The sequence below is a fragment of the Cheilinus undulatus genome, linkage group 2 (assembly GCF_018320785.1).
Source record: "Cheilinus undulatus linkage group 2, ASM1832078v1, whole genome shotgun sequence".
NCBI classification, from domain to species: Eukaryota; Metazoa; Chordata; class Actinopteri; order Labriformes; family Labridae; genus Cheilinus; species Cheilinus undulatus.
This window is the reverse complement of record NC_054866.1, coordinates 2,735,033-2,747,790: the sequence shown is the minus strand read 5'-3', so window position 1 is coordinate 2,747,790 and position 12,758 is coordinate 2,735,033. Positions and strand designations below refer to the sequence as shown.

At 39.1% G+C, this 12,758-nt stretch overlaps 1 protein-coding gene across 1 annotated transcript; it reads right to left on the bottom strand.

Annotated features, from left to right (window-relative positions):
- Window positions 1–35: 35 nt before the first annotated feature.
- Window positions 36–12,540, bottom strand: LOC121525630 (lysosomal amino acid transporter 1 homolog). The gene is made up of 7 exons (XM_041811715.1): window positions 12,195–12,540; window positions 11,954–12,083; window positions 9,929–10,016; window positions 8,159–8,268; window positions 7,934–8,035; window positions 4,493–4,678; window positions 36–727 (listed from the first exon to the last, which is right to left on the bottom strand). Exons 1-7 carry the CDS (start codon window positions 12,395–12,397, stop codon window positions 584–586), a joined length of 963 nt encoding a protein of 320 aa, XP_041667649.1. The 5' UTR covers window positions 12,398–12,540; the 3' UTR covers window positions 36–583.
- Between the last annotated feature and the right edge of the window lie 218 nt (window positions 12,541–12,758).

Here is a 12,758-nt window from a genome sequence, read left to right as displayed (position 1 = left end):
AAAAAAAAAAAAAAAAAAAAACCAGAAAACAAACTCAGTGTGCAAAAGTCTAAACTCTGCTGTTTATGGCACTCAAAATCAAATCAGGTTAGAAAAATAAAACATGTAAATCCCAAAAAATTTGTTTTATAATCAAACTGCAATTCTTCATCGCGGTTTTTGCCCTGCCAAAAATAGAAAATAAAACAGGCACTTCATTCTTCTGTGACACTTTCATTTGTGGAAAGAAAGCTGGGATTGTACTTTCTTTTTTGGCTCACAAGGGAAGAAAAAGGACTCCTGGTGGAAGTGTTCATCATACCTGTCATCTCTGATCACATTTGTAGGCTTTGTCTGCCTGCTTACCCAAAGAAAGTCTTACATTTGCTTTGTGGTATTCCCTTCAGATCTTTTTTCATGGCGCTTTTTTGGTTGTTGTGTTTGCCCTTTACAGAGCAGAAAACTAGAGTCCAAAAGCAAACCAACAGCAGTAACCAGCTGCAGCCCTCTGCAGAGCTTCAACAAGCTCTGCGTTAAATCAATAATCAGTAAGAACCCACATTTGGATTGAAAACAAACCGCAGACCGATGGGTCCAGTCTTGACTAAGTGCTCCATAATGATGATGTGTCCTCCAACACTGACAGCTCCACTTCCTCGCACAGTAACGGCTCCACCTCTGGGATGCTGAGGTCTTCGCTGCTTTTAGCAGAGCTGTTCTTCTTGTACATGACAAACTGGACAGTTATCTGACCAGGTTAAGGCTCAATCCAAAACTTTTTTTAAAAATATAATCTCCTAGAGGGGCTTTCTGTGATGTGTGCTGTGCTTGTCACAGGGGCTTGGCATAGAGCAGAGCAGTAGTGTGCACATGTGCAACTATCGTCTGTCATCAGTGCATGTTGCTGGGCTAATGAAAAGACCTTGGCAGCTAGTGCTAGTGCAAAAATCTCTGTCAACATGGCAGAAGAAAGTGCTAAAATTTCTTCTGATCTGATCTTCCCTCCTACTGGATGCACCTAGGCAGCGTTAACTTTGTTGACTGATTATTTTCGTTTTAGTTTTCGTTAAAAGCCTTTTTTCCGCTGATGAAAACGAGACAGTAACTGATGAAAAAAAAAGTGCACATGGACAAAAACTAAAATGAAATTAATTGACACTTAAGTCAACAAATAAAAATGAGATGGAAATGTTTGCCAGAGACTTTATGCAGTCAGACCTGGTTTCGTCATGTAGAAAGTAGGGGCAAGTTAGGCATATATCCAATCACAGCTACTTTGGCTGCTTGGTGGTGGGGTAAGTTGGGGAGAGATCCAATCAGTACACTAAATTTATTTTAAACTGCTTGAATTTTAACTGCTTTTCACCATTTTCAACCACCCATTTTTGCCACTTTTTAACTGCTTTTCACTCCAAACCCATTATTGCTGCTTTATTCTTTTGTTGCCCATTTCAAGCTATTTTTGCACTCCTTAACTGTATTCACCACTTATTTCTGCCTATTTTGTCACTTTTGACCAATTTTTGCCACACTGTCTATTTTTGCCATTTTAAAGCCAAATTTTCATCACTCCATTTTTGCCCCTTTTCAACTGCTTTCACCATTTTTACTGCCCGTGTCTGCTGCTTTTGTCCTTTTGTAACCCATATTTGCTATTTAATAACTTTTTGTCCATTTAACCTATTTTAACCACTCTTTAACCAGTTTTTACCAATTATTTCTCCCAATTTTTGTCACTTTTGGCACATTTTTACCACATTTAAACTGCTTTTGGCCAATTTAAATGTCTAGTTTTGTCCATTTGCCAAAGTTTTGGCAATTCAAGCCATTTTTGCCACTTTTAACTGCTTTTCACCATTTTTGCTGCCCATTTTTTAACTTATTTCTTTTCTTAACTTTGATTGCTGATCTATCATTTTTTTGCCAGTTAACCTATTTCTGCTTCTCCTAAACCAGTTTTCACCACTAATTTCTGCCAATTTTTGCCACTTTTAGCTCCTTTTTGTCATTTTTAACCTTTTTTTAATTTTTAGCTCTTCTTTGTAATTATTTAATTATTTCTTACCCTTAAACTGTCTCAAATTTCTACTACTTTATTCTCTGGGATCCTGACCAGTGTTTCCCATACATTTATTTATTTGTGGCGGACCGCCACAAATAGATTCTGGCGCTACCTGTTCGTCCTCGCTCTATGAATGTAGCGTGACATTACAATGACTATATTGCAAATATCCGAGTATAAATAATGTGGAAGTTTTGAGCTGCCAGGGTGCATTTCTTGCTGGAGTTTTGCTTCTCCCATTGTCCCTGAATGCTTCTCTCACAGCAGAGAGCTGTCTTTTTCTCCTCCGCCCATCCAGAAAACTCCTGCACATGCGGCAGGGATTTTTTTTTTATCAGTAGCGAGAGAAGCAAGGGAGAAGAAGGTAAACAGAGCAGCGTGACGAGTTAGCAGCTAGCTAGATGCCTTTTAAGATGGACAACGAGAAACAGCGCTGGATCTGCAGCGTTGAGCAGTCATTCAGCTTTGAAAAGGAAGAGGCCTAACTCATGCGGTATTCCTTAAAATACTCCACAAGATGACTCCAAGATAACAGCGGCAGTAACACAACATGCCTCTAAAGACACGAGCCCAGTGTTGTTGAAAAGCCAGGATTTAAAAATCTCATAAAGACATTCAACCCAGAATACAAGATTTGCCTGGGTGCGAAAATTTTGCTGAAAACTCCCTGCCAGAGTCGTACATGTCAGAGAGAAGACGGCCCACCAGCGGACAAATGTGATCCACATCTCCACAACAACAGAGACTTATCTCACCCTTACAGTTCAAAACAACAACAAGTAGTTAAAATGTTCCCGCCTCGAGACAAGCTTTTCCCCCCCATGATCACACAGGAGGGTTTATTGAATAAGGTCTAAAGACGCTCTCATGTTATGAACTTGTCAGAAACTGGCCCAGCATTCATCAGCACAGATAACGGACTAATACAATCACAGCTGTGAGCCTGAATGGAGGACTAGACTGCAGGATTTTGGCCTCTGGCTGCATGTAGGATTGGTGAGTTTTGTGTAGGTTTGCTTCACTCTTAATGTGGGAAATAATCATTTTATAATAAGCAATAGTAAACATAACATGGAAAACATTTCAGGACTGTCCATACACTGTAAAAGACAGAGTACTTTCATGATTTATTTATGTTTGATTTATTAGTAAAAGACTGAATGAAGTCCTTTTCAAAATAAAACAGCTAAATTTGACTTTATAATGATTTTTACTTTCTGCAAACAATTTTATTAAAAATCCAATAGAGTCCAGTCTATTTTAATCACCAAACTATTGTCATTTGGGGCTGAATTACAGCTGCTTAGAGGCCATTTCAAAATATCACAATATATATCGTGTATCTATTTGTAGGGATGTATAACCCACCACCACAAATAGATTCCGGTCCTGTGGGAAACACTGCCAACGTTTGTGCACATCATGGCTTAGCTTTGAAGTCTGACATTACTTTCCAAATGGTTTGGTTCAGTGTGCCCATCCACACTGGTAAACTTGTTAAGAAAAAGGTAAATCTGTTTTAAGAAAATATGCTAACATTTTGAAAATAGCAGCACTGCACTCCAGTATAAATAAATAACATAATTTTTTGGATGCTTTGATAAGAGTGGTTATTATTCAGGTTAAATGTAAAGTGTGTTGTCCACAGATTGACCAGGATTTTCTGACCTCCATGGGCCCCAGAAAGCTCTCCCTTTCACCCCCCTCATGGGCGGGATGAAGGGGACAATCATTTGAAAAGTTTGCAGAGTTAGAGAGTTGTATTAGACCTACATGACTGAAAATGAGCTAGTTAAGTAACATCATGCTGTCAGTGCATCTTGAAAACTGCGTGTCAGATTACAACATGATGGCGTATCGGTGCTCAGGCCAAGGTGGGCTTGGAGCAATGTGAGAGCAGGACAGCAGGGGACCAGGAGGGGTGACAAGTGTGCTTCAGCACGATGTAGACAACTGGGCCCAGTGTGAGTGCACCCTGAAAGCCCCGTTAGGTATCCACTGATTTTCCTAAATTATTCTTTGACATAAAGTGATTAGATATGCTTTAAGGGTTAGTAGTTTTGATAAACTACACTGAACACAGGCAATGTCGTCTTTTAAAGGGACAGAAACTACATTTACAAACCAGTCCCCCTGGAGCTGCATCGTCTAAATATTATAGATTGGCTGTTAGAACCAACACAAAGGGACTCTGGTCGTTATGTCAAAATAAACTTACCAGATGCTGGCCGCAGCCATAAACATTTACTCCTGTTGTCATATCTTTCAGTTCTGTGATTTTTAAAACTCTGAATGAACCTAAACGAGCAGATATAGGACGTGTACAAATATGAACACAGCACATGTTGAAGGAATCAGAGCAGTGGTTTAACCTCAAAGCTGTTTCATGTTTTAAAATGTAGATAAGAGCTTCAGCAGCCTTTCCGCTTAAGTTGTGATTTTAAAGGATACAAAGAAGTCGAGTACGAGGACTCCCAGGCTGCTGATGAGCCAGGCTAGATGTTTGATAATGAAGGACCTCCTCGAGCCCCTTAGTGCAGGAAGGACCACAACGACGCTCAGCCCGTATGTCCCATTGCCCATCATAGCCAGGGCAAACAGCAGGTATGAGGTGCCCTCCGTGGACTGTCGCTGGAACTGGATGTGAGAGAGAAATCAGCTTTAAATTCATGAGGGACACAGCACAACGGAACCTAGTGAGTATTGTTTATGTTGTCAGGGAGTGTGACTTCTCCCTGCTGTCTGGAAACCGCAGTCAGAGAAAGGCTGGGCTGTTGGTCAACCACAAAAAAGGTTTCAGTTTCTTTCATTAACCATCTCCAAACAGAATCAGTTAACCAGAACAACATTTAAAGAAAGGTTTGTGGTTTCTGTGCTATCAACAAAACTCCTGAGGTGATCAAAATAACAGCTTCATTCTGCTAACATGTTCATGTCTGTCTGTAACCAGAGCTGGGCATACGCCTGCTAATCTGCTAGCTATTGACTACTGTTGTTACCTTTTACAGTTAATATTCTACCTGGACCTTAATTTCAAACCAATGACCCAAACCTTTAACTTCAGTTAATGTGGTTTCTGTTAAAGCCTTAGTCAAAACTTGAATTATTTTTCCTCCTACATGGTTAGACAGCTTGCAGACAAGGTAAGAAAGTCCATAAAGCCTCCTGTATTTTAGAGAGCTTACTGAATAACTGGCTAAATACCAGTCTCTGCCCTCGGGGCTGAAAGTGTGAAATGCTGCTCCACTTCCAGGAACTTAAGTCCTGGAAAGTAAGGGTGCTGAGGAAGTTCAAACCCCCCTGTTACTTTTAAAGAACATTTTTTAAGTCATTGAATATCCAGGGTTCTGACACTTTCAAAAATCAAACTTAAAACTTTTTAAGACCTGAACTGAGAAAAATTAATCCCACTTTTCATGGCAAATGGTTAAAAATGAAAGACATGAGTTTTCTCAGTGCACCAGACCAGGGCTGAAATTTCTGACTTAATGTGTTTATTAAATATAAAATGGTAAAGGACAAAGAAAGTTTGGGGCCATAAACACCATAATTTAATGATTTATGGCACATTTATATCTCTGTTCTATCAATAAACCATATGGTGATATTTATCCTAACATTATTTGAAAACTAGCTGTAGTTTACCAGAGTAAATATACTTTTACAGGAGTACTAGGCCCATGTACTTTTTCCACCTCTGTTGACTACACAGTAGCACACAGAGAGAGAATGATTACACATCACATCCTAAAACAGCAAAAACTGGAGTGTTGAAATGTCAGTGTTTAACATTTCAGAGTTGATTTTAACTCCTGAAGTGTAATTTTATCTCCATTTAGAGTAAAATGGTCTTCATTGTTGGAGTTATTTAACAGTGTTGCTCCACTAACAATTCAAATCTGGGGAATGTTTGAGCAGGCTTGCCATCATTCACTCGGGCACAGCGTTTTGATGTGTTTAGCTGTGATTAGCTGTGTTTGGATGTTGTACAGTGATCCCTGCTGGGGGGGTTGGTCACCAGTGGGTTATTGTTGTTTTAGTTGTTAGACACATTTGCACCCTGATTGAAGCTATCCACTGAGTTCCCATCCATGACTGTAGGTGCTCCTACAGCAGTGGTTCCCAACCTTTGTTCCCTAGAGTCCTCCTACTTGAATTTAACAGATAAAAAGCTAAGACCCCTAGGACCAATGTGAAAAATTAAAAATCTATTTTAATTGATGTCATTGACAAAATCCTGACATAATGGGTCTACTTACATAACAGGTTCTTGCCAATACATTTATGTATAAACTATCAATACTGAACTATTATCATTACCCACAACGGTGTATTAGTGCCACTTTAAAAGATAGAATGATAAAGACAATCTACTAAATTTGGAAGGGAAAAAATCTACATTTTCAAGTCTGAACAGTTTATATTTACAAGAAAAGAAAATGTTCTTTCTTTTTTATTAGTTGTATATTTATGTGAACCGAAACTAGTATTTTTGAGATTATAGTGTCAAAAACTGGTCGACTGCATGGAAGAAAATGAGACAAGATGAAACTATTTTCCTTGAATTAGTATTGCAGTTTAGAGCCTAATTAAACTATACGTCCTATTAGGACTGAAAATAATTGTAATATTAGTTTAGAATGATCACTTTTTCATTATTAGCAGAGTTTTCATTCTCCTTTCATGTAAATTTATAATTTTATAATATTGTAATTTCAAAAATCTTGACATTTTCAAAGTTAAGTCAAAATTGTATTACCATTTAAACTTAAAAAATAAGATTTTTTTTCTTATACATTTCTGATTCTTAAACTCTGAAATACTTAGTTCCTTTACTTTATAATACCTAAAAATAACTCCTTAACTTTATAACTTTATAATCTCAAAAATTTATTTTTTTCCTAATAAATTTGGACTTTTCTCTTCTTAAAAAATGTAAATGGATCCCCTGTTTCTTTAAGGTTCTGGTGGTTCTGTACACTGCTGCACATTATTTCTAGTCATGGTTTTAAATGAACACATGCACGTCTTTTTTTGACAGTGTCCGAGAGGACAGAGCCCCAGGCACTCTTGAGATCTTTGGCGTCCCTCCAGGAATGTCCAGACCCCAGGCTGGGAACTAATGTCCTAAAGGATGCATAAAGGGTATTTATCATTGGTATACACTCCCTTGCTATGAGGCTGACTTTTAAGAGTTACAGCAGCTCTGTCATACTGTAAAATACAGTATTTTTAACACTTTAAAGGTGTAGTTTAACTGTATGTACAGGGGACCAATACAGACACTTTGTAATATTTCATACTCTGATGTTTCCACTGAGACTGATGAGAGAAATGCCGCCTGGCATCACAATGACAACAACCTCTGCATTTACAAACTAAAGCAGAAAACCTCCAGGTCTTTGCCATAGTATTACTGAGGTTGATCACAAACGATGACAGAAACTGGATAAGTAACTTAGGAGTAAGATAAGATGAGGTGAAAGTGTTTTTGCTACAAGGGACTTGCCTGAACTTGTGAAAATATCAACAGGCCTGATCTGACTTTTACATAAGTGGGGTAGTGGAGTGGAGTTTCTCCAGCGTGGTCTGCACACTGAGACGATCCCCTCTTGTGATTAATAGCTGCAGTCAAGCCTTTCTCCACCACAACAGCACCATTGTCTTTAACTTCTGCTTTTCATTTACACACATACAAACAAACATTTCCCTCCTCCTGTGTCAACAAACACAAACAGAGTCTCTGTTTATGACTGGCAAACAAATAACAGGAACAGTTTTCCATGGACCCCCTCGGATTAAACCCAGAGAACGGCTTCCAAACTCTCCCATCAGGATAGCATTTCTCACATGAAGGACCACATTACAAAACAAACTCCACATCTGACTTACATTTTTATAGAGCTGGGGGAAACGGGAGCAGAGGTAGAAAACAGAGGCAAGGTATCCACATATGTAACCAGTGATTTCCACTGATTGAGAGGTAGAAGGACCCTGCACAGATGAGGAGGAGGAGAGAGAGCAACCATTATTTTGAGTAAGTGATTTAAATGTGCATTCAATAAACATGAAGAGAAATTAAATATATAAAGCACATACCGGACACAATCGTCTTACCTGGGCGTCTAAAGTTGTACTACTGTCTATGATGAGTTTGGGTAAAGCCAGAAGAACTAATGAAGCAGCGCCACACCACAGGAAGCACAGCCACTTTAACATCGGACTCTCTGAGATAAAAACACAAAGACAAACAGTGGAGGTGTGAAAATAATACAACAAATCCATACAAAGGCTTTTAACACACACTCAGCATCCACTTCATTAGGTACACCCGTTCAGCTGCTCATTAATACAATCATCTAATCAGCCAATCACATGGCAGCAAGACAATTGTTTAGGCATGCAGACATGGTGAAAACAATGGGCTGAGACTCAAACTGAGCATCAGAATGGGGAAGAAAGATGATTTAAGTGACTCTGAGTGTGCAACACTTGTTAGTGCCAATATCAGTGTTAATTTTGTTGACTAAAACTATGACTAAAAATGTTTGTCAACAGCCTTTTTTCCATGATGAAAAGTAGACTAACAAAAATAGATCTGTGATGACTAAAACTGAAAAAAAGTAAGTTTCGTTTTTGTCAAGATGACTAAAACTAGACTAAAATGTAATGTACTTTTCGTCGGACATTCAAAACCCATGTTATCTGTAACCTGACACACCAGATGGATGTGTTTCCCATGTCCATCTGGAAAACCTTCAATACTAAGCGTTTGGGAAAGGGCAGAAGATTTGAAAAAAACTCGGAGTGTGATCGGATGAACGTTCTGTCTGTCACATCTTTATGGGCCAATCAAAGCAATAAAACGTGATGTAGCTGCAACCGAGATGCGCGTGCGCAGCTACCGAGGAATGACGCAAACCAAGGTGACTACAGACATGTCATTTTTGTCGTTTTTGAAAAGAAAACAACTCACTGCTGTTCTTTGTTCTTCTTTAAACAAAGAAATGTCATCAAGTTCTGATAAAATTGGCGCTTTGGCAGCATCCATGCTTATCTCTTCCACCATAATTGCACCGGCCTCTTGTTGCTGCTTGCTTACGTCACGGCTCTGCCGCGCCTGAAAGTACTGCCCCTCGACGCTGATTGGTCCTGTCACTTTGCAAGCTTTGCAAGATGGATTCGATGAGAAACAGACGTATCCATCTGCTTTGAAAGGTTTTGTTATTTCTCCACTGTGGGTAAATCTGTCAAAAACTAACACGCTTAGTAATTCTGCCTCTCAGCTGTAGAAAGCAGGGACCCCAGGTTTAGCAGGGTGTAGAGAACACACTACCATGATTGGGTACCAGATTTAGGCAAGAAAATAAATGCTTGGAATAAAAGTTAAGGCTAAAATGTGAGAACTTTTTATGGACTAAAACTAGACTAAAATTTCATCTCAAGACTAAGACTAAAATTAAAAATAGCTGTCAAAATAAACACTGGCCAGTATTTAACAAATTTTGATCTACTGTAACCTTTAAAGCTGATGATAAGAATCAATAGAGAATTTTAATCAATATAACCTCAGCATCTTGGAAGGTGGATGTCTGTATTCAATAACTTCAAATGACAACTGAACAATGAATCACTCCTTGTGAAATCTGCATCACTATTACCATGTAACAAGTTTATTAACATCATATTAATATTGTTAATGATGTCAGATTTGCATTTTCATATTCCTTGTGTGTACAGTGTAAACATCTTATATAAGCAGTCAGTAACTGGAGTATCATATTAATGTCGCTTATCGAGTAGATTCTCTGACATCCAACAAGGCAAAGCCTCCACACACATCTATACAACTAAAATCCTCAAGGCTAGGACAATGTTAGGGCTTACTTTTGCTAGAGCTGTTCTTGATCTTATAGTAGACAAACTGGGAGATGAGGATCAGATCTGTGAAGATGTAGAACACCACTGTGACGACCTGACAGAGAGACAATCAACACACAGAAGAGTTATTCAAATCGCTGGATTTTTTTTTCAGCATCACTCATAACATGTGCTGAGGGGGGTTACCACATAGCAAGCTCAGATAATGGGGTACAGCAAAGCTGGTTATGAGCTTTATCTGTTAGCCAAGGCTTTCTGCTTCAAGCTGTGTGTATGATGACATAAAAGGAGGTTAGAGCCACATTATTGCTTCTTCTGCACACAAAGGAACAACCACCAGCTGTCTGCTTCTGTCAGATTAAGATTATGAGATGAAGAATAAGCCACTTCTGCTGCACAGAGGGACAGAAACACTGCAAGATTAGAGTTTATTCTTTATATCTATCAAGTTTTCATGATTAGGTAAACTGTTGATGCTTCTAGTTTAATGCAACAATAACACCCAGGACAACTCTTCACCTCAATAATGATAAAGCATGACATCAGCAGAATGAATCATCTGATAGTTGTTTACACCATAAATCCCAATTCCAAAGAAGTGTTGGCACTGCGTAAAACATCAATAAAAAAAGTAAATAATGATTTGCAAATTTCATTAACCTTAACTCTTCTGTTGTGAAGCCATGCTGTTGTGATGGATGTGGTATGTGGTTTAGCATTGTCTTGATTAAATAGTCAAGGCCTGCCCTGACAGAGATGTAGTCTGAATGGGAGCATATGTTGCTGTAAAACCTCTCTCCACTTTTCAGCATTGATAGTTCCTTTCCAGATGTGTAAGCCGACCACGCCATTGGCACTGATGCAACCTCGATAACAAGCTGGGTGGTCTCTCTCCTCTTTAGTCTGCAGGACACGGTGTCTGTGGTTTCCAATTTTAATTTTAATTTTAATGAGTTTTTGATGCAGTGCTGCCTGTGGACCTGATGATCACGAGCAGCTAGTACTGACCTTTGGCCTTGTCCCTTGCAGGCATAGATTTCTTTAGACTCTCTGAATCTTTTGATGATATTATGGACTGTCAGAGCATGCACAGAAAATCTGACATTAAATTTAATACTGTTCAAGACCCTCTTGAAGACCATCTCAATATAAATTATATTAAGAACCCACTGCATCTTTATTTTTAACCGTTAGAAGACAGTGCTAGTACTTCCCTGGGCAAAGCTTCACTGCAAAGCTGCTTTACTTCTGTAAAATATTAGCAAGTATCGACCCCAGCCTCAGCTCCTACACCCTCTCAGACTACTTGTATTTACCTTTTTTTACATGCACACATCAATCGATCACTTAGCTAACTTACTAGCTAGGGGCACAGTGGAGCTTTAAGGATGCACTGATGGCCGACCAAAACATAAACAATTGTGCAGACTGACATTGGATCTGGTGGAAGTCCATCAGAGTCTCACTTGTGCTTGAAACTAAATGAATAAACAAAGCAGAAAACATACCCTACACCTCTTTTGACTAATCTGAAAATTGAAACCACCTAAAGAATTTAAGACATTATGGTCTTGCATTTATTTGATATGTTGTTTATGTTCTATTATGAATAAAATATGGGTTTATGAGATTTGACAATCATTGCATTCTGTTTTTATTTACATCTTACACAGCGCCCCAACTATTTTGGAATTGAGGTTAATACCCACAGAACATTGCCAGGTAATAATTCATTTTCAAAACAGTCCAGGTAATGAGCTAAGAGTCAGTTACCATGACAATCTAGCCAGGTTAAAAGACAATCGCTTTGTGATACCCAAAGCTTGGCCTTCAGGCTCATTAGGCCGAGTTCACCCTCTAATCCTACTTCATGGAAATGAAAAGATAAAGTTATAAAGTCCAGTTGTTTGTTGAGACACACAGGGCTTTAAAGTAAAGGGAAAAATGGACTGAGTGGCAATAAGAAGCTTAACATGATTGGATTTGATTGGTTAACTTCCTAAGTAGGTATGTGCATGCGTGTGTGCTCACCTGAATGGGGAGCTGGCTGGTGAGGTAGCAGCCTGCAAAGCTGGTCAGGTCTCCACTGAAGAGGAAGATTAGAAAGCCAAAAGACATGGCCTCCTCAACTTTACCATTCCTATAGGCCTCGTAGACTTGCCTAGGGACATAAACACGCTTGAATAAGATCACAACCACTTTTGTTATGACTGAGCACTAAGTTCTACTTCAAATTAAAACTTTATTAAGGTGAATGGAATCACAAACTTACGGGAAAGTGGACAGCAGAAAACAGAACATGGATACCAGTCCAATTATAACACTGCAGTATTCCCACACATTCTCCACACACTCCTCCAGCAAGTAGAGGATCCATGGCGTCCCGTTGACACACACAGGCCGGCCCACAGCTGGGACTGTCAGGTTAGCCCGAGCAACATCCACAGTCTTCCCGGGGAAACGAGCAGTGGCCATGGCAAGGTACCGCTTTTCTGCTTGGCCCTTAGCTGACGTCCTTTTGATGGCACTAACTCCAAATTGTATATAGATATATATTTATACTGTCAACAAGAACCAAACCTGGTAAAAGCAGGTCTGGCACACCAACCGTCCTCATAAAATACATGTGTAGAGGTTTGTTCTGTCATTTGTCGAGTCTGCAAGATAATGAATAAAAAAATCATACACAGGCTCTGTTGCATAAATATCATGCATAGATATCTACATGTAAACACCGCTTTTAGGTATTTGACGTGTCTTCTCATGCGCCATTGTGGAGAGGGGTAGCCAAGGCTAAAAGACAGTATAAAAAGAAAGATATAAAAAAGGAAATAAA

Excerpts from the sequence above, each read along its gene's own strand:
- LOC121525630 (XM_041811715.1), bottom strand. The coding sequence starts at position 12,397 with ATGGCCACTGCTCGTTTCCCCGGGAAGACTGTGGATGTTGCTCGGGCT. Across the intron at positions 12,084-12,194 it reads TTTCTGCTGTCCACTTTCCC|GCAAGTCTACGAGGCCTATA; the intron begins GTAAGTTTGTGA and ends TTATGTCCCTAG. Across the intron at positions 8,036-8,158 it reads GTACAACTTTAGACGCCCAG|GGTCCTTCTACCTCTCAATC; the intron begins GTAAGACGATTG and ends TCATCTGTGCAG.